The sequence below is a fragment of the Nothoprocta perdicaria genome, unplaced genomic scaffold (genome assembly GCF_003342845.1).
Source record: "Nothoprocta perdicaria isolate Ctin4 unplaced genomic scaffold, notPer1 scaffold_74, whole genome shotgun sequence".
In the NCBI taxonomy this organism is placed as follows: Eukaryota; Metazoa; Chordata; class Aves; order Tinamiformes; family Tinamidae; genus Nothoprocta; species Nothoprocta perdicaria.
The window spans coordinates 1,868,706-1,890,877 of NW_020456021.1; the positions used below are offsets into that span (position 1 = coordinate 1,868,706).

Here is a 22,172-nt window from a genome sequence, read left to right on the forward strand (position 1 = left end):
GAAGCAGTTGTCAGAAATGTTACATGTCTGAGTCCTCTGTCTCTGCATTGTGCATGTGTTCAGCCAGCCAGTCTGGCTAGTCAGATTAACGTCTGGCATGGAGAAATCTACCCTCACATGTGTATAGAGGTATTTTTATTTGTTACTTCAGTATGTAAAATGCGTTGAAGGGAAGCTATGACTCAACTTTTGCAAACATGCAGTCACTCATGAGAGAACTTCATATAATGCAGAGGTAATATAGACATGAAACTGAGGCAAATTAGAAATGTTAACACTCAGATGCTCATATATCTCATTCTTCTGTTTGCACCATCTGTACTTAAAACTGTGTGCACATATTTAAAGTATCTTAGAAAATATGTCTTTCRTTAAGGCAAGAACCTTGGAGTTCTACAGACTCTTATTAGTACAAGTGATTTGAAGAACAAGCTGAAGAATTGCTCCTGTGAGAAGAGTTGGAAGTCAAACATGTCCTTTTTTTAGTGACACACATTCATTTTAATATTGGCCTAAAATATGGTGTCATTCTTTCCATTCATATCTTTTACGTGTTGAGTTTTATATCTTCTTACAGGCTTTCAGGAAGATATCTGTCTTATTCTGAAAGTGGAAAATACTCTAAGGCATTTTTGCCTTATATTTCTGTCTGAGATGTGTGTGTGTGTGTGTGTGTGTGTGTGTGCTCATGCTTGCATGTGTACAAGAAAGAAATGTGTACAAGGTGTACAAGAAAAAAATACAAGAGAATTTTGCATAAGAATATGAAAATACAAGAGTTCTTCCATCTTTTCTGTGAAAAACCAAAAGCCAATCATTAAAGTTACAGTAGGGTGAGAGGAAGAGAGAGAGAACCTATTTTAGGCTTAATGTGCCTGAGGTGGCCCTTTAAAATATATCTGTGAGTACTGCAGTGCAGCACAGCAAACTGTTGTATCTGTAAAGCAGTAAGTATTTTTTATTTACAATTAATAGGAGGAAATCCTAAGTGCTGAAAACAGTTAAATACCCATACAGAGACTGATAATTACTTTTTGTTTGATTGTCACTTATGTAAACATTTTACTTTTCCTGCTGCTTCCTCAAAAGTAGCATCTGTTTCTGCTGTTGCATATAGTGGCACATTAAGAAATCCTGATAATGTAGGTAAAACACAATTGAGATTTACAACATTTTATGCTTCCCTAGGATCTCTTTGTATGGGAGTGATCTAAGCTGTAGTCCGGTCCAGATCTATAGACTGTAAGATCCTCACCGCATGCTGATTCTTCTTCTATAGGCTCCTTCATCCCTCGCTGGCAGAATTTCTAGCTCTTTGAAAGTCTGTAGCCTGTGCCTATACATGCTTGCTTTCTGTTTTTCGAGGTGATAGCAGGGAGGTCATCACACCTGCTGAGAAGGAAATTGAGGTTGCTCACATGATTGTCCCTCAATAAACAGATTTCACTTTTGACTTTAGAATGTAGAATTACTTTTAAAAAATCCTAAAACTGATCTAATGATCTTAAGTGGGTCTGTCTACATTTCAAATTTCTAGGTCTCTGCTGAGCAATATCTAACTTAGTATTGCCRTAAGAGCTAGGGTACCACTTGGTTTTAGCATCATCAGGACTCTATTTTACCGTGTCCTGTGCCTATGCAAGATTATTCCTTAGAATATGTTTCTGAATACTTCATTCAGTCTTTATGTGTGAGGCTAGAAAGGCAATTCATATAGAAACATTCAAATGCAAKGAAATAGCTAAGGAAAATGAAACAGAAGTGACAGGGCAGTTTGTCTCCCTGCCAGTCAATAGAATTTCCCTTGGGTTATTAGTTGGTTTGCCTGAAAATTAGTTTTCCTTCATACTATGACTGTTGCACTTACTTTCAAAAAAGTTAGAGTGCAAAAAATGTAGAAAATACTCCTGGTTGTTTTCTCTCTTCTGTCTGTGAAGTATGAAAACACAGAAGATGATAATCTGATGAATCTTAAGGCTAGTACAAACAACACCTACAAGATATATGTATTAACCTACATGTCCTCTCTTGACCCATATTCATTTTCTTTGTCAATAAAATTGCTGTTCTATTGACGTCTGTTGTCAATAGACACATTTAGGAGGGCATTCATGTGACTTTCAAATGTCATGATTCTTTATTATGGTAACTTTGATAAGATTTCAGGAAAGATTTCTTATTTCTTTTCCTCCTCATAAAAAATTAATAGTAATATGCAGTGTGTGCATATTATGCATGTGCATTATGCAGTATGCAGTGGGAATGTATGATCTGAGGAATGTCAGTTGAACTACATACACATTTTCAAGTAATGAAAATATAGCAAGTCTTGACATTAAATTTACTAATAAASTTTTGGTTTTGAAACCCCTTTATGCAAGCACATTAACATATTTGTTTTTATTTTGTAACTGTAGTACATTTACTCCTAAAATGCAAGGCAGACGGATGGGGACRTCAGGGAGAATCACAAAGAGCACAAGTGTGAGCGGCGAGATGTACAAGCTGGAGCACAACGACGGGAGTCAGTCGGACACGGCTGTGGGTACAGTTGGAACAGGTGGGAAGAAAAGACGGTCCAGCCTTAGTGCCAAAGTGGTTGCCATAGTGTCTCGCAGGAGCAGAAGCACATCTCAGCTTAGCCAAACAGGTGAGTGAGGCACGTGCTGTTTGCAAACAGGAATCACCAAGCACAGTTTATCATCATTTCATCCGTGGCATCCGTGTTATATGTATATTGATATACTCTTCTCAGGAGAAGAGTTTCCAACTCTGAAAGGATTTTTGAGGTACTAAGTTTGTCTGGTCGTTAGCCATCTACAAGAAATCATATACAAAAATCTTTTACAAAATGTACCGTCTTACTGGCTCCGATTGATACAAAAAGAAAGTATTTATCTCTTTAAAAGATCTGTGTCAAGGTAGGCAAAGAAACACAAATATGTGGATAATACTTTGACTAAGAGCAATCTTCTATTTATGTGAAATTTCTTTTAGAAGGAGAGCTGAATACAAATGCGGAACTAAAATCTGAGCAAATKAATGTCAGTTGTGTAAATTGTGTAAAGAGTTATACCTGGATACCAGGTATATACCTAGATACCAGGTTATACCAGGATCTGACTGTAAGGGTTCTTGCTTACTTAAAGAAAGGGGTGAAAAAAAAAASCTTCAGCCTAGCATCAAGTGCAATCATTTTGCAGCACTCCAYAGTCAGGATAATCTAAACTAAGGTAAGTAATGGTATTGTTTATTCCTATCATAAAATATCTCRCTCTTTTCCCTTGTTTTTCTTTTATTGTCAGCCATAGGATTGGCTCTTTCAAAATGTAAAGTTGTCAACTTTAACAATTAGATTTTAATACTTTTTTGCACTAATCAGTTATGAATTTTAAGGCAGAAAGTACTTAATCATGCAACTGGACTGAATAAGATATTTTGTGGCCAGATTTGAAGCCCAAAATTGAAAGTAACACTTTTGTTGCTCAAAAATGCTGGACGATCTTTAGCAGTCTGCCTGAATGTTGAAAATAGAATATATGATGTCATATGCAGTAAGTTTTTATTTCAGTCAGAAAACTATCAATGAGAAGTTCTTAAGAACTAAAAAATGATGTTATAGTAGAGCAAGTATTTTAGATCGACATTTTACTCCACTAAGAGTAAAGAACAAAATATTTTAGCTATTTTATGGAGCATCTTGTGATGGAATCTGACATTTCTTTCAGTTCCTAAATCACATTGAAATAGGAATGACTGTACCACAACAAATCTTTGCTCCATCTTACTCAGTAGTCCAGCTCTGATCAGGAATCAGGTCTGTATGATTAAGAAGACAACTCAGGAGACTACCAGGCTTAGGATTATTTGTCTATCATATTTAAGTTCATATTTAAGTTCATATTTAAGTTCATATTTAATTTAACATTATAAACAATGACTGCTCAACATATTTTGGCATTATCTATTCAAAGTTCAGATGTTCTCATTTTCATGTAAAGATAACATTGCTCTCTCAGTTTTGCCCTATTCAAATTCAAAACAAGAGGAATTTTGCAAAGAATGGCACATCTTACCCTGAAACGATAATGTAGGGCAAAGACCAAGTCAAATACAAAGATTATGTACTATTCAATGTTGTAAAACAAAGTAGAGAACAAATTTTAGTTTGCTTTACATTGTCTCAGGCAAATAGTACTAAATGTGATATAATGAGAGCAAATAGGATGTGGCATATTTTACTATTTTATCAGCCAATATTTTTGCATTTAATTATGGGCCAGAAATCAGTGAGTTGAATTAATGCATTTTTTAGCTTAATATGAGATTTGATAGACTTTTCTTTCCTTCCTGCAAAGAAATAGCCTCTCTTTGTTGGAAGCTAAATGTTCATATCCTAAATCAGGGAAACACTTTCTTGCAAAGATGAAAATTAAAAGAGATTTTGGGCAGAGAGTCCTTGTGAGGTAAATAACCCCATAGTAATTTAGTTTTGCTTCTACCTAAACACTTTAGTCATTGATCTGTGTGTGTAAAGAGATTGTTAGAGACAGATTTTTACTTCTGAAAGTAGTTTAGGATGATAGCTTAGATAAAAAAAACTGCTGTTGGGCTAGAGATTAGAGGGTACATGAGGGGAAGAAGAAACTAATTCTTATTTAATGTGTTGTGGCTAGGTAACTGAGTACTGTCTCCATCATTTATGGTAAAAAACCTGTTTTCCTGATATACTATAAACTAGACCCTTAATCAATCTAATAGCCAAACACTGAAGTATTGTAACACTGATATGAGAACATACAGGCCTGCAGAAAAGGGRTGTCAGATATGAAGTTCTGCTACAGATCTTCAATAACTGAAGGTATGCTGTTGACATAGAGCATGCATTTTATAGAAGTATAAAAAATTCAGAAATGTATGACTAGGGTCCATTACTTCCTGAATTGATTAGACAACAATGTTTTTAAGACTTTCATGTCTGGAAAAAGATCTAATGATTTACATACACGTTTGTTTCAGAGAACTCAGTTAAGAAGACTAGAAATGAAAGGGTTGATGTTGAAAATCTGTGGTTCCATAGACTGCAGTTTACTAATGCAGTAAAGCTAGTTAAATCAACCTTTTCCATTCATTTTTTTATTTGGAAAAAAAAAAGTCAGAAAGGCTGAATGCCACTTTCTACAGAAAATCTTTGCTGTTAGCATATTGTACATGTTTAATCTTAYATAAGAATAGAAATGGTTTGTATGAAATAGCTACTAGATAACAATTATTTTTCAATGGTAATCTTTTTTATATATATGAGAACTGTGTGAGTGTGTGTGTGTGTGTTTGTGTGTGTGTGTGTGAGCCTGTGCATACATGTATGTTTGTAGATATTAACCTACTCATTAACCTCGGAGCATAAATAATGTGCGTGTTGGATTTAGGAGGATCTATGATCGATCACCTTATTTTATGCCTGTGTCCCTTCTTGGTCAGTGTTGTTGGAAAACATTTTTTTTCTGAATTTATGCCTTATATTATTGTTAGTGAAAAAATCCTTTTTCAATTTTCCATAGAGCTGCAAAGAAAAGCACATATTTCTATGTTTTTTTCTTTCATTTATATTTAAGATTTCTTTAATGGTGCATTAAAATAATCATTTTTCTACTTCAAATGGTTTGCTAATTGAAATAGGGTAGTTGGGTAGATTTTTTAGTTTGTTGAAAAATGTTGCAATCTGCTGGTGATATTTTTACTAACAATCCAGCTCTGGCTATGCTATCATAGATAAATAAATAAATAAGACCACAAAAATGAAAACTGATCATGCTGTATTTTATAGTACTTTATTTATGGTACAACTTGCCCAGCTTTCTTGCCTTTGCTTATTGAATTTTTTAAAACTTTAAGTGTAGATTTTTTCAGGTAATTACAGCAATTAAATTATAAGAATTCTATAAGATTTTAAATTGATTAATTCTGACATGTATTGTCTTTGTTTGTGACACAGTCATCTGTCTCCCTATGGATATATTACAGCTTTCTTGCCAAACTTAGGGATTGACAAGGGATTCAATATGGATTGATCACTCTACATTTGGCTTAGGATTCTTGGTGTGTGTTGAAATAGATAGAAACTACTCCTTTTGGAAGAATCTCACTGATCTTATTATTATAGATTYTATTACCATAAATGCAGATGTGATAATGCAGGACAGATGGCCCTACTGATAGGAAGATCACCAGTAAAAACTGTTCTGAAGGAAAGGAAACTCTCAAGTCTCACATAAACAGAAGTATTCCCATCCCAAGTGCCTCTAAATTCTCCAGCTCCATGCAGAGGTTTGCCTTAGGGAGGTGGAAGGATTTATACATTTTGCTTTCTAGCCACTGGTTAGTGGAGAGGGGGTTATCTACTCTTAAGGGCAGCCGTTTTCCTTTAAAGTGCTTAGAGAATTTTGTAGACCCTCTGCTGTCATAACTGCCCATCCTGTCACTGTAGATTCAGTGTCACATTTCTGTGGCATATTCAGCATGAAGCATACCAGAAGACGCTGTGTACTACAAGGTGGATCCGAAATCAAATATTCTCATAAACTGAAAATTGATTGGTAAAACACCATTCACCTGTGTGTGCACATGTGAACTGAAGCCAAGTAGCTCTAAACATCAAAGAGATGGTCTTTTCATGCTTAAACAGACAGACTTGGAAGCATGCCTGATCACTGCAGTCAGAAGGTAACTAGCAATCTGAAAAAAGATCTGAGCAGGTTTATCTATTGTCTAAATGAGAAACTATCGTCTAAATGAGAAACTGTCAGCAAGCAGTCAAATACTAATAATCAKGTTTTCCACAGTATAGGTTGTAGAAGTGATATTCTTATGTGCTCATCACAGCTTTAAGAAAACTTCTTAGCCTGGTTGTCTGTCTCATGTTTCATTTTTTGAGAACAATCTTAAGAATTCCTTCTCTTGTGACTTTGGATGATTGTAGTTTAGGCAATATTTAGGGAATACAGCCCCATCCRTTATGTCAAGAAAGCATTCTCTAGCAATTCAGAATATGATAGCTCACTAACAGACTACTTAGATGGAAATTAAGCAGAGAATAGCAATCTTCCTGCCACGGAGCTTCCACATTTTAGAGTAGACACTGAAAGGAAAAATCTGAGTCTTACATTTTTGCAATATTTGTTCAGTCATGCCAGCAAGGATAATTTTTCCATCCATCCTAGTAGTATTTTACAAGATAACAGGAAATTTCATACAGGTCTCGGCATTAGTAGGGAGAGATAATACAGATGATATCAGAAATAATATATGCCTGAAGGAGGAAACTTTGGGGAGAAAGAGGGATAKTTTGCTCATTGTCTTTGTCCAGAAAGCCATTGCTTCTTTTCATCAGCTCATGGAAATAATTTTGTTATTTTTTTAGAAGGGTCACAATGACCTTCTCTTTTAGTGGTCGGTCTTTTTTTCACATTTCAATTAGATTGATCGAGTCTCAACTGTAAAAAATAGCCGGAATACTTCTGAGAATCTGCCTCTGAGTTTACTTTTCCATCACTGTAATGAAAGAAATTGTGTTTATTAAAAAGTTACACTTATTTTGTAAGAAATCCGATTAACAGAGAGAAAAGTCCAGTAAATATACTTTGCCTGGACTTCTGTAAATCATATGTTACTATTAGATTTGATGGAGAATATGCAGATTATTAAGGAAAGTAGTTTGTCATGGAAGACACTGGTTAAGAGGGAGACAGAAGCTAGTTTTAATAAAAGAACAGCCAGATAATGCTTACTGGTTGGGCTCCTAATACAAAAATCACAGACAGATGTTACTGTTTTAATGAGATGCAGTAGATATGCTGCTAGAATATGCTGGTGACATTGAGTTGGAAAATATACTGCTTCCAGAAGATACAGAGGAAGATGAATTTGAGGACTGGAGTAATCGAACTAGGAYAAAACGTAGTAACATAGATTGCAAGATCATTCTTTTCAGAATGACTAATCAAGATTTCCAGGTGTAATCCAGGAACCTGTCATCTAAAAGGATCAGAAGAAAACATGGATATCATAGAAATCCCAGGATAAATGTAAGCTAGCAGGAAGATCATGAGATTTGTCATCTCTGACCATTAGAAAGCAAGTGCTGCTCTAGATGAACCAGGCAAATTACTTCCCAGGAGCTAAGGCAATGTTAACATCATTGTATGAGGCTCAGTTGGCAGCTCATCTAGAATACTGGTCAGCCACATTCAAGAAAATGAATGCTGGCTAAATGTGGGAATAGAGACCTTGAAGGGTGATTTATTGCTTGATTTATTCAGTCTATAAAACTGAAGGTTGTAAAGGGATGTGCTTGTTCTATAAAATTTCAGTGGCAGTGAACATCAGAAAACACAGACGAGTGTTTGAATATGAAGGGCAATGTTGTCAGTATCTCTATTGTATAGGAACAAATGGTTATTATGAATAACTTTTAGTTTTGCCTAGAAAGTCAAAAAAAGAAAAAAAAAAAGGTTTTAATAGAACAAAGCTGTCTTAAACCTACCAGTGCATTTAGCATGGTATAGATGAAATACATTGTGTTTTTTATTCTCTTAGCTAGCAGAGTATCCCGTCTGTTATTACAGCACTTCTTTTCTTTTTTTGTGTTTGTTTTTCGTTACCATCTCCTGTTCATCCACATAAAATGCTGCAAGATCCCAATTTTCATGACAGTTAAGTAGACAGAGAATCTTAGAAATGAGAATTACTATGAGTTAAGACTATGCAGTTACTGTATACATATTCAGTTACACCACAGGATTATTTATTCTTCTGTAATTCACTCTTGTTTTCACTGTGTTTTGGAGGAGCATTTCCAAGGTATTTRTTTGCACTGACTGTTTAGCTCTGCAAGAATGCCTTATTACCTACAGATATCTCCATTTCATTATCTAAGACTTCACACTTTGAAAATCTTTTCTTCTACATTACACTGTACTTGTAACTCCCAGCTCCCTGTCGCCAGTATGGCACCTGTGGCACCAGAGCTATCCRAGATCTGTTTACTGTTTAATACTGTCCCATTGAGAGTCTTTTCTGTCTTGGCTGCTAATTCTCCCAGAGCAGGCTGTTAAAATTTGCTTTGCATAATTGTGGTGATCTATGAAGACATTTACTCCCGAAAAAATCCACAAGAAGGAGAAGTATGGGGAGACTGATATTAGCATGGATTTTTCATTACAGCCAGTCTTAAAATAAAAAAAGATTTTACTGCATCAGCAATGCTGGTGATGGTGCCTTAGGAAGCTGGTGATGGTGCCTTAGGGACAGTGACAAGAGGTGGGCTCTAAATGTGACAACCCAATTGCACTTACTTAAGCAAAATTTACATTCTGATCTCAAATGTTTCAGCAGCAAGAAGAGGGAAACAACAGATGATGAATAATACTAAAATAAAGCAAAAAGACCTGATTATTTTTGCAAGAGGAGCTCTTTGTTCTAGTAGTAATACTTACTTCTTTTGAAACTAGTGAGTGAATGTAAGCATGTTCTCTTTTATTTACTGTTGCCGTCTAGCTGAGGAATTCACTACCCTTAATAGAAACATAATTCAGTTCCAGCTACTCATCTTCCAAAAGATTTCCTAATAAGGGCTAGTATTTCCAAACAAAGTGCAGCTGCTCAGTTGAGTTAGTGTTACATGTGGTTCTTTTCCTTTTTCCTGAATTATAAATTTTGGCTTTGGCTCCTGTATGCAGTTGATTAACTTGTAATCAGAAGTATTCATTTGCTGTTCTGTTTATTTGTACTTTCTCCCTAGATTTTTAACAGAGATATTACTACAGTAATTGAACTCTATTAACTGTACTTTTGGCTGTTTCCAACATTGAAGCAGTATGGACTTCAGGAGACTTTGTTCGTTTCAAAAAGTACAATCTAATTTAGCTAAGCTGTGATAGATGTTTTACAGAAATGCAATTTCAAAATATGCCAAAAGTATTTAATTAAAGTGTAGATTATATATCCTATATTAAGTGGAAATCATTTTATAAAATGATTTTATGAAATATTTTAGAGAAAGGCCTACTGATAATTCTTAGTGGATTTTACTGAATTTTGTTTAAAAGAAAGATCATTTTCAACCGATTCCCACTTAATTCACAAATTTTCAGAATCAGGGAGAAAAAAAAACAAAAAAAGAAAATAAAGCAATTAGAAAGCACTGTCAATAGGAAGAAAAAAAATCTTCAGAGAAGAYTATATGTAAATGTCTATAGCAGAATCACAGAATGGTTGAGGTTGGAAGGAACATCTGGAGGTCACTGAGTCCAATCCTCCTACTCAAAGGACAGTCACCTTAAACATGAATTTTCTTACTGCTTACCTGACATTGTCCCAATCATATCTGAAATATTTTTGCAACATTTTTTTTTTTTTTTTGGAACTGGGATTCTGTAGAAAGGTTTAGAGCACCTTCAGTCCCCTGGAGAAGTATTCATGCTCTATGGCACAGGAATGAATTTCTGTCTCACAGAAAATTAAACCACTCATGAATCAAATTGTGTGTTCTGGGTAAGTGGTGGTAGACCTGAAATTAATCTTATTTTTTCTTTCCCARATAGTACTTCTGTCAACACAGATAATGTTTGAGTTTGATTTTAACAAACCTTGTTCTGCATGAAATAACTCATTTGATTTTTAAGCAAAAATTTGGGAGTTTACATTGTCTAGTTTAAAACCAGGAAGAGTGGAAAATGATGTATCTTCAGTATTTATGTCACAGGATTGTTCCTACTAAGTGGAGTCTGGGACATAGTGACTACGATTTGTACTAGTATACAAATGTCCTCTACTCAAATGCATGTCCAAGACTGCTAATGCTACTACGTTTGATTGAATATTGGTTGAATATTGCAGATCCTCATACAATGATCATTTCCCTGCAACTCTTACTAAATGTAAMCCAGTGCTGTAGAAAAGAGTTCCAAATATTTAAGAGAAATTTTGAAATCTGGCCAATATGGTATGATATTTCTTACAGACCCTTTTGAGTATTATTTTTCTCATGCAACTGAATTTGCAATAATTTAGAAATGTTTTTAAACAATTCTTAATTCCTCTCTGCAAGCACACAACTGAGATTTTCTTTGCAGTCTTTTTTTTTTACAAATCACCTTTAATATTCTGCTTGCTTGTAGTTTCTATGTAGCTTCAGTCAAGAAGAAAGTGGGACTCTGCATCTAAATATGGGCATAACTTATTCTCTGTTTGCAGCATGTTAGTTCATATTCTTTTAACCTACTTTTTAATACATCATTATGAATACAAGGATACACTTTTTCTTTTTTAACTTGCCATCTACAGAGGGAAGTCTTGATCCTTCTCCAATCATTACTGGAGAGGCCACACCTGGAGTGGCCATCTTAAAATATTAAAGTTGAAAGTCTTGAAAGTTTGGTATAAGAGAGAAGAGCTAATTGTACATTTGATGCTGGTAAACTCAACATACATGCACTGAGCTAAAAGGAAAGAAGTATTAGATTCAAAGGCTCTTTATGTTTTTATATCTTATTCAGGGAGTTTTACAACTGTGAATGTGAAGAGACCTTTGAGGTAATTTTTTTTTTTTTTTTTTTTTTTTTTTTTTTTTTTTTTTTGTCTAGGAGTAGAAATACGAGCAACAGAATGTGTATCAAAACTAAAAAACATAATCTAGAACAAAGTAGACCATCAACAGATGTTTTCTAAAGGATGTTCAAGGATCATATCACATACTGCTTTTATTGCTTATAATGATATTAATGTACTTATACATGATCTACATATCTATAATAGCATTCTATGATACACAGTAATCACAGATAACAGCTCTTAGATACTATGAATTTCAAATCATAAGTAATGAAATAATTAGAATTTCAGCCGACAAGTTTCACCTAGCTCTGGCGAGCTGTGCTGGTAGATGGAAAGAGCATCTGTGCAGTAGCTTTGTCTCGCTGTGCAGAAGCTCTGCAGGTGAATAGGGAAGGTCTGGACAACAGCCACCCTGCTGAGATATCTGCTCTCTGAGCACACCCAAAGGATAGTGCTAAAAGCAACTCCCTCTTCCACTGCTTTTTACAGATTAGAAATAGAATTTGTGTTCAGCTGGCTGCAACCCAGATAACAGCAAAGCTGCAGGAGAGGGAAACACAGGTGATGAACAAAGACAGTCAGGAACYTGACAGAACCAGCCTCATGCCCATGTGCATTGGTCTTTCAGTGTCTCCCCAGCCAGGGCTGTTKGCCAGCCAAATATGCTGTTGACTTTGCTGCCAAGAAAAAAACAAAGGAGCAACAGTCTAATATAAACTGTGTGACAAAGGAATTTCATCTCCAGTTGTGCCCTAGGACAGTTATTGCCCAGAGTCTCTTCTGTGCTGTAGATACCACATAAATTAAATGAAGATCAGTAATAACTGGTCTTAAAATAGAATAAAAACAGAAGAGATAAAAATGAGCACATCATAAAACTTCCTTGTTCAGAGATTATTAATATGCAAACTTGCTGCTTGCCAACCAATGCAATGTAAAAAAAGAAAAAAAAAAAAAAAAAAAGAAAAAAGGGTTGAAGCCGTCAATGAAACTGTGGGACTCCAGAACAAAGCTCAGATTTTCACTGTCATTCACTGCCCAATCAGCTGGTGTACACTTGCACTCTTAGATATAAACCTTTTTCATGAGCAGTGGAAATTATCCTATGAAATAACTGTTTTACTCAGTATGATAGGCATATAATGAGGCATGGAAAGAACTGAAAAAATGAACTACAGGTTTTTTTTTTTTTTTCAGTGATTTGTTTTACATTTGTCTTCCAAAGTTTTCTGAGGATTGCTCTGAAATCACTCTGCAGAAGTCCTTGATACTCATTGACAGACTCTCATACATATTTTATTTTGTTTACACATACACAGTCTTTTTTCATATCGCAAAAATACTGCGTTACTGCTGCCTGATACCCTTAAGAACATTGCTTAAAGTTCTTCAGATATGAAATCTTAGAAATGAGGTGGCTTTCTTCTGGGAAGCTGTAATTGTCTGGTAATTCCAGTAGAAATACCATGTGTGCTGGAATTTTGACAATTTAGAATCACTTTTGTTGGTCATACATAATTACATAAGGTAAATGCTGAGTCTAGAGGAAGTTGTTGTCCATCTTTCACTTTGTTTTTGTGATATGTGAAGCATGAAGGATGTGTATGGACAAAGTGCAAAGATGGATGTGGATGGACAAAGGATGTGGATGGATAAAGTAGGGTGGATGCCCAAAACCGAAGCACAACTTCTGTCTTTCAAGATTGAGATAACTGGGTAACTAGTTTTATTTTAAAACAAACAGTGTGTGAACCTGTATTGGTGTTTTATGGAGGCTTTTGTATCTTTGGAGTAAAAATCAGTGTCTTGGGAATCCGCTTATTTGGAATGTTTCTATTTTCTCTAATCTTAGGGCAGAACTTGTCAGATGGGCAAATTATCCTAATGCAGGCACATGCAAATAGATTTCCTGTTTGAAAGCAGGTTAAAATATAGGAAGATATGAAGAATATATGAAGGAAAGAATCTCAGTGCCACTGTTTTGATTAGTTTTGATTTCACATTGCCGTTGATGGCTTGCAAGTTTATTTATAGCTCTGCTGTTTGATTGGMTTTGATGGTGCAAAGTGTTCTGTCTCAGAGCGTGGCCAGACTGAAACACTGAATTAGATAGAGACCTACAGTTTATATTAAAAAGTACATCATTTTTACCCATCTCTCTCTCTTTGAAAATCATCCTACTATCCATCTTCTCTCCTGTGCAGTTCATGGTTTGGGGGAGGAATTTCTTTTACAAGACTCATCTGCATTCTTCAGGCTAGACTCCAGAATGACTGAAATTTTAGTGGGAGAAGATCTTCAAAGGCCATTGAAAACAAACTGTTACATAGTGGAGTAGGCCTGTATTTTATTTGTAATAATAGAAACATGTTAAAATGTAGTGGGAAGGAATAACTTAGAGAAAAACATTTTGCAGGGAAATTTATGAACCATATTAAGAGCCTGGTTGTTCTGGCTAGGTAGATGTATTTCAAATGATCCACAATGCTGTGAAAGGGTGATTTAGCAGAGTTGTCCAAAGGATCTGATTAATCTAGGGACCAAGCTCTTTCTCTGGAGTCTCATTAGTGGCTTTATGTGTCACGGCCGTTTCCAGAGTTGGATGTGACAGAATTGAGTTGCATTTGTATTGCACTTTTACCTGTCCTTTGGYGTGAAAAATTTACAGCTTTATCAATAGCCTCATTACACTGGAGGAGAGCTATTATCTCTGGCACAAGTTGGAATGCATCTTGTTGTATGTATGCCTCCAGAGCTAGGTCTGYTCCTAATAAATGGGCCATTCTTGTTGAATGGGGTATCCAGGAGAAGACATGACATAAGACACCAAGGTGGAATTAAGTGACAGTCCACACTYTGATTGCACTTAAATAGTTCTAAATACAGTTCTAGCTATTTTCTTTAGGAAATGTTCCTATTTCCCATACCTTTATTCTGTTCTTTATTCCGGGGAAGCAGAAAAGTTTATGGCTCAGCTGATAACATGGCAAGACTTTTGTTAGGTTCCCAAAGTCTCTTACTAACCTAAGGTTCAGGCACATCCTGTACATCCCAGTGCTAGCTCTTCCAAAGGTTGCCGTGATCCAAATCCCAGGCCCATTAAATTGTCTTGTGCTTATTCTGGAGCAAATATTTTTAAACATCTGACCATATTCCCCAAATCCTCAGAAGTGTGATGTTTTCCCAGTGAGCACCCCAGAATGGAACAGAATATAGCATTATCCCTTAAAGTTTACTCATACTGRGGATAGGAGAGAATACTATGAAGAACAAAAAAAGCCCCTGTCCAGTCCCTGTCTTTGTTGCTGAGAGAAAATCTTCAGCAAATATTGGTGACTGAATATTTAATGGTATGGACTGTTTCATGCACACAGTGTCACCAATCAGTTGGATGTGGCAGCTGCCTCCATTTCTTTTCTTGCATTGGTCTAGGAAAAAAAAAAGTCTGGAATAAGTGAGCATTAGTAAGTAGGTATTGAATATCTCTTAGGTGGCACCAATGAGCCAGTCACATTGGTCTGAGGTGGCCTTATCTCCCTCCCTTTTCMCTGGGCTCAGGCAGCCTTGTTGCTGAATGCCAGCTGGTGACAATTTTTACAGGGACATGATGCTGACTGCAGTGAGTAATGCATAGACTGGAGTTGGTAATGATAYGTCTCTCACAGATTTTCTGTACCTTTAAACATGAAAGGTCACTGRGGAGGATTTACCAAATACAAATGACCTACTCAAAACTGAATAAAATTACTTATGCACAGTTAAAATTCAGGCCTAATTATTTTAGATACAAACTCCCACTCTTGCTGACCTTTGTTAAGCCACATTTTTTGGCACTGGAAATAGCAGACATTCACTGAGGACTGTTGAAACCTCCATTCAGTATTATTTGTTGATCCATTGAACATAGTTGCTTTTAAAGAAATGTATTTTAACCATTGTACTACAGTTTAAAGCAATGATTAAACTAGTTTTGAACCAAGATAGAGATTGTATTTTTATGGGCTTTACGATTCTCTGGGGTGAAATCTGATGCTATAGCTGGAAAGGATTGAGTTCTAACTTCCAGACACATTTCCCTCTGTGGCCAATCCCATGTGTCCATGTCTCTCAGCTGATGCCTTTTACACTAGCATGGTGCCACCAAATCTTCTTGAGCTGGAGACAGATTCTGGGACACAGAGCGGGAGCATTGCGAATGACAACTGATGAGGCATCAATCTTCAAAGATGCAAACCAGGAGCAAAAAAAAGGGAGGGAAGGAGATTAGTCTAAGCAAGTATAGGTATCTGTRAAGCAATTGTCCATCTGTCACTTCAAGTTTGCTTTCTAGACAGTAGAGAGAAATGTGTGCTTTGGGATGTGGCTCATTCATCATTAAATGAATGTCTGAAATAACAAAAAATGATCCACATCTTCAAATGTCTCTTTCTCTTCAGCACTCTAGAAGGAATCTGGAATAACCAGCTCTGATACAGGGTCTATAGACTTGTAAAGTCACAATCTTCTGTTCGGATACTAATCAAGACTTGTGTGCATGTGCATGTATCTATTTTATACCTTTGCACTGATTGCTTGCATGAGGGAAGCTGCTAATGTATTTCTGTACAGGTTGGTGAACGTTTAGGCTCAGGTGAGAAGTAGTGTCATGAGAAGATTTAGATAAGGCTATTGCTTAATTATTTTATAGGTAATCAAATATATGTAATCAAATCAGCAGAAACAACCAGAGGTGCTTTTTCATCTGTCAAATATCTTATTTATTCTGATGAGCAAATGCCTTCATCTTGTGCTTGGTATAAATCTTGCTAGTCAAACTAAATTGAATGACTGTGTAGATGAAAGTAATGAGTAATTTGTAATCCTGCTGTAACTTTAACTAGGAAATGTTATCAGCAGAACTGTCATGATCCAAGACTTTCATTCAGTGTCATTCATTAAGCAGAATGTATAATATTAGCAATTTCCTGTGGTACTTTGTTTCTAATGAAAAATTAGGTAATTTCAATAATAATTCTTTTTTTTTTTTTTTTTGATAGAGTACCACTAACAAAAAATGTGAAGTTTTCTCTATTATGTGATACTAGCAACAATACTGCCAGTTTCTGCAGAKGATGCATTTAGTTTTCAAAGGGCAACATCGGACAGTTACAACCACCATTGTGCTGCTATCCATCTAGTGCTTTGTTTGCTGCATATAACAGTAGTGGACATGGCTATTCTAATTTTGCTGCAGGAGCTAACTTTTCCACGTGTTAATGCTTTTATTTGAACTATGCCTTTTTAGGTGCATTAATATTGCTTTCCCTGTATCATTGCAAATAATCTGTTGTGAAAATAACAAAAATATTTGGACAATGTGGATTTTTGTTGAATTAAAAATGAAGGAGAGAAACCATAGGCAACTCAGTCRAGCTGGATCAATAATTTGTCCCAAAAGTTTGAGTGATGTTAATGTAGAGTGACAGACTTGACATCTCCCGGTTTTCTTCTCATCTTTTTTGTCTGTCTTCATGTGATACCTGTCACTACAGTATCAGCAATAGTTACCACAGAAACCACAAGCAGTAAAGAGGTAGGATAATCAGTTTATCTTTCTAAAGGAAAAGAGAATGGAATTAATTAGTAAAATTGAAAAAGTGAGACTGTGATGAGAACCTGATGGTCATCATCCCAGCATGACTTTATTAATTATAGATTTTTTATTTGCCATAGATGTGCTATTTAGAGTGTTACCTGCACAGGTAGTTTCTGATTTTGCATAAACCGTTTTCCTGTTTGGTGAGATATGTTTATTTTGAAGGAATAAATTGCTTTTGAGATCATGGTGCTGGAAAAAAAAATATTTATTTCAAAGCTTCAGAATTTGGGCAGCAGCAGCAGAACTGCTCCACAGAATAAATCTCATWAGATTTTTCCCCTATTTGTTGTACAGAGTTTTCTATCCTGTTCAGACTTGCACTGACAATGTTWTTGACAATCATTTTGCCATCTTAACTGGAGCAAAGACTACCAGAGACACTGTGAATATATACTTCACTTTCTACTGCAATTTATTTTATATGTTCTTATTTAATATACCAATTTTTATAATTCATCTCAGAAGATATTAATAATAGCRAAAGTTATTTGTTCTTTGTAACATTGGCAGTCATAGACCTCAAAGCATTTCGTGAAGGAACACCAAGTGGCATTGCCTCATTTTACTGAGGCACAAACTTCTGTGCTGGAAGTGACCCACTCAAGATCCCACACTCTTCAGAAGAGACAACTTCCTAAAAACCTATGGTTACAATTACCTAGTTAAAAAAATATTTGGAATTGTTTCTTTCTGAACACTCAAGAGATATTTTAATCTTATTGAAATACTGTCATGTGCTTGAAAATAAACGAGAGTGYCAACTGCGCATGTTTGTGTGTGAGAATGTGTGTGTGTGCATGTAATCTTTATTTAGATATATTTTTCAGAACAGAAATGCCATGAAACCTTAAATATTCATACACTCAAACCTATCACGTGTATTAAATGACCATTTCTGCAGTTGATGTTTTATACTTCAGAAAGTAACATGGTGAAAATTGTTATTGTACTTGGTAGCACTSTGGTGAGCTGTTTGTAACAAGATCTTTATATTCAGAATACTTCAATATTTCCATCAGTAGTTTACTGTTGTCATAAGTTATCTTTGAGAAGTGCTAGAATATACTGTTATAACCTTGCTGAATAGAAAGATGCCTGATGTTCTCCTTTCCTTCTATAAATTTTTGAGAAGAGCAGACAAGAAATTCACTGACTGCAGATTGATGTTTAATATATTTGAACTGTTTTGAACAGAACTTGTTTGTTACAGACTAGTGGGTTCATTTTAGTAGAGTGGTTGTGAGTTGTACTCAAAATACAACATTATTTTATGTAAATTTTTCCTCTGTAAGTTGGTAATTATAAATCATTTGAATTTTCAGGCATATTGTGCTTGAACAGGAAGTTATGGGAAAGTTGGTTTTTATCACTAATATAGCAAATTTTCATCACTGCCATTTTAATATGATATTGTCAAATTACAAGCATGTTACTAATTTTATATAAATGTGATGCATTGATGATTAGGCTGAGGTTGAGATCTTGTCAGGTTATAGCCCCATGAAGATCCACACAACATGAACTGGAGATTTGGGGAAATTTCTGCATTCTTCTATGAATCTTTATGTAAGACAAAAAAAATCTTTCTTCTAATAAAGGGAAGAGAAGGTTTCAATAGGACCATGCACTTCATATTTGTTTCAGCATATTTATGCTTTCATGTTTGGTTTAATGCAGTCATTGAGCCTGTGAAGCCCCAAGYTTCCCTAAAAATGACAGAAAGTGGATGGAAAAGTTAAGGTGCTTGAAAAAGCTTTGTTCTTTATTTTGCATCTTCCTGCATTCCCAACTTGGCTTGCACAGAGTAGAAACTTGAGACAAGGAGAWAGGTCTGTCATGTCACAGATTGGAAAGATTGCATTGTCTTAAAAAATACAGAATAAAATGCGATCATGTTTGTGCCTATATATATATATTGTTGTTCCTTCTGTAAACATGGTGTCTTTAATTGGCTGTAATCATTAATATTTAGAAGGCTCCAAAGTAGTTACCTAAGTATGTATCTTAAACTTATTCAAAATAGTTCTATTATTTCTTACTCTTGCAGTAATAATGTCATTTAACCTATCAAGAAACTTCATAGATTTTCWCTTTTGTGATGCCTGACCTTATCTGCAGTTGTTGATGTCATTTTTCATTATGGTTTTACTAGAAGATGCCAAGCAATTCATCCTATATTTATTCACGAGGCTAGGAATGGCATTTTTATAAATGGGCTTGGGTATGTTGTTTCCTCTACAAATACCCATGACGTTAGATTCTACCATATTGACTGAGTTGTAGAATGTAATGTAACATACATGCTATAATACAAAAATTGAATGTTTCCTTAAACAGTATTTGTTAATGACAGAGCAAGATCTTATTTTGATTTAATGTTCTATTTTATGTGGTTTTGATTCATATTGTATATAGCAATCTCAAGCTTCATTTTCAGTTCAGCAGTTATGTTTAATGCTTATTCTGATCTATTACTGGATAGAATTTATGTATCTTGTGTTTTGTTGTGCCTAGTGATTTGCTGGACATGGCTATTATTGGAACTTTCTCATATTCAAAACTGGCTAACCTTTCACAGTATGAACATACCTCCAAAGAAGCACTCTCATTAATGATGATAGTAATCCTAAACAGCAAAGAGAGCTTTATCCGTCATTTTCAAGACAAAAATAAAAGCTATTTAAAATAATTTGCATAATATACAGATAATAAGAGATTAGCACATCTGTTCCAAAGACCTTGACCTTCAAACCATTAGCTCAACAAGACTCAAGCACCATGGTGTAATCCTGCTATGACAGGCGACTTTGTTTTACCTTTTTATCTTATGATCTTCATCCATGAGCTAATATATATTGAAATCTCTGGAAGAATGTTGTACTGCTTGATTTGAATTATTCCAATCCAGAATATAGATAAAAATTGCTGTAAAGAAAAAGTCCTATTTAATCAAGGGTATGTCTAGCACCATGAAAAATAAGATTGATTTATTATATTTTCATTACTTCATGTGATGTACACTTAGAAATCATTTTTCTTTCTTCCACGGACAAGAAAATTCACACTTTGAAATCTGTGGTTCAAGCTGACTGTAGATATTTTTTGTTTGGATGAGAATTAATTGCAAATTTCCATTCATAGACAGCTGCTTGATTTTCTGCTACTTCTCATTTTCTTTGGTACTGAAATTCATATACAATTTTAATTTTCAGTTTTCTGATTTTCCATCTCTTCCTTTGTGATGTGTTTGTCAGTGCCTTCTGTGCTCAAGTAGCAAGAAAATTTAGACCTGAATTTCAGCTTTTGCTTGTACRTAATCTAGAAGGATGAAAATGGCTATTAAATAGGCAGCAAGTTTTGGAATTGTCTTCATTTTGTACTGTAATATCAGGTATGTATTAGCATATTTAGAATATTTGCAGGTGTCACACTAGTCCAACAAATGCAATTTCATCACTGACCTTACTATTATGTCTACACTATTGTATTGGAATGCTGCACTTCAAGTAAACTTTTTTTTTTCTGGTGGTATAGAGCTTTTGAAGCATTTTCACTTCAAAAAATACCTAGAGGTAGTTTTGGGGAGGTTGATTGTCTATGAAAATAGACAATATAGGCACCATTTCATTTTCTTTCTCCGCCTCATTCTGCCTGTTTTTGAGAGGTCTTTAACACTTTGTAAAGGGCCTACTTAAATCTGTGGACTRTAATTCAGATACTCTCAAGTATTCGTTTGTAGTATATTGATAATAGTCATCCTTCTGTTTTTCTTAGCTTTTTATCATGTTTGTAATCGATGAATTATACAAGAAATGTATTGTCACACAAGCCAGGGGTCGTAATAAAGAAAGGCAATGCCTTCTCAGTAAGCAAGGTTTGCAACTCAGAAGGGAGAAGAGAGAAGAATGAGAAATGGGCAGCCATATGAAACTATAAAAATAAGCCCAAATCACTTTTCATGGCAAAAGATAAGGTGTTTTAAAAAAAAAAAAATTCCTTCTATCTCAGATCTTACCTTACCTTGCATTGCAATCAAAGCAGCACTGTTGCTGGGGTAATTCTTCATGCTGCTTTCTGTTTGCAGCACCTTTAAATCTTGTCAGTAGAGTTTTCTTCAGTGCATGTTTGATAATTGACATAAACCAGCAATATTGGATGTGAAGCTTACGGTTTCTTAGCAGAGTTATTTTGGAGCATCTATTTGAGAACTTTGGCTGAACGGTCTGTCTCTAAACTGAGTCTCTGTGTACAGTTGTCCACTTTCAATAATATAAACACAAAGGGAACAATTATATCTCCCAGTTATGCAGTGTTTATCTAGCACAGACCCATTGCCCAAGACTGTAGGTGTTTTTAAATACTGAGTATTGTAACTCATGTGAAGCCGTTTGAACATTATGCCAGAAGCAGCTGTATTGAAAGTGATAAATTCAGTAACAGTCTCACTCACTCTATTCCCGTCTTAACTACTGCTAAAATGAAACCTGATTAAAAGATAATCTTTGCACCAACTCTGATATTGAACAGATTGGAGCCATAGCCAACCAAAAGGAGGAATCTGTCTGGCTTTGCAGCCCCTTTTCTGGCAGCTGTTAGAGGTAACCTAAGTTTCAAGTTGACCTTGAAAGTGAGAGGTTATTTCTTCCTATCACCACAACAAACTTGTTTGGGTCTTTATATCTTTAAATTTCAAACAGCACTCAGAGTTAATGCAACAGAAATTCAGAAGCAAAATAAACCTTAAAGTAGGTACTTTGAATGAACAAGTGCATGCGTGGGTTTTACTGTAGGTGACACTTCCGTGTGATCACTGATGGTGATACAATATGGTAGCATTGTGAAAGCAGTGTGCAAAGTTGTGCTTTTGCACAAGGAATGTCGAAAATTTTAAGGAAACAGTTCTCAGTTTCGGTACTATGGA

General features: G+C 35.3%; 1 protein-coding gene across 42 annotated transcripts in view; it reads left to right on the top strand.

Annotated features, from left to right (window-relative positions):
- Positions 1 to 22,172, top strand: part of LOC112957610 (regulating synaptic membrane exocytosis protein 1) — a 192,057-nt gene that overhangs the window by 151,422 nt on the left and 18,463 nt on the right. For 25 of the 42 annotated variants that reach the window (XM_026051286.1, XM_026051288.1, XM_026051287.1 and 22 more), the window contains one exon: positions 2,418 to 2,650. The exons of the other annotated variants lie outside the window; for them this stretch is intronic. In XM_026051286.1, the coding sequence (XP_025907071.1) occupies positions 2,418 to 2,650 (233 nt within the window). The remainder of the gene's footprint in view (positions 1 to 2,417; positions 2,651 to 22,172) is intronic. 42 annotated transcript variants of the gene reach the window in all.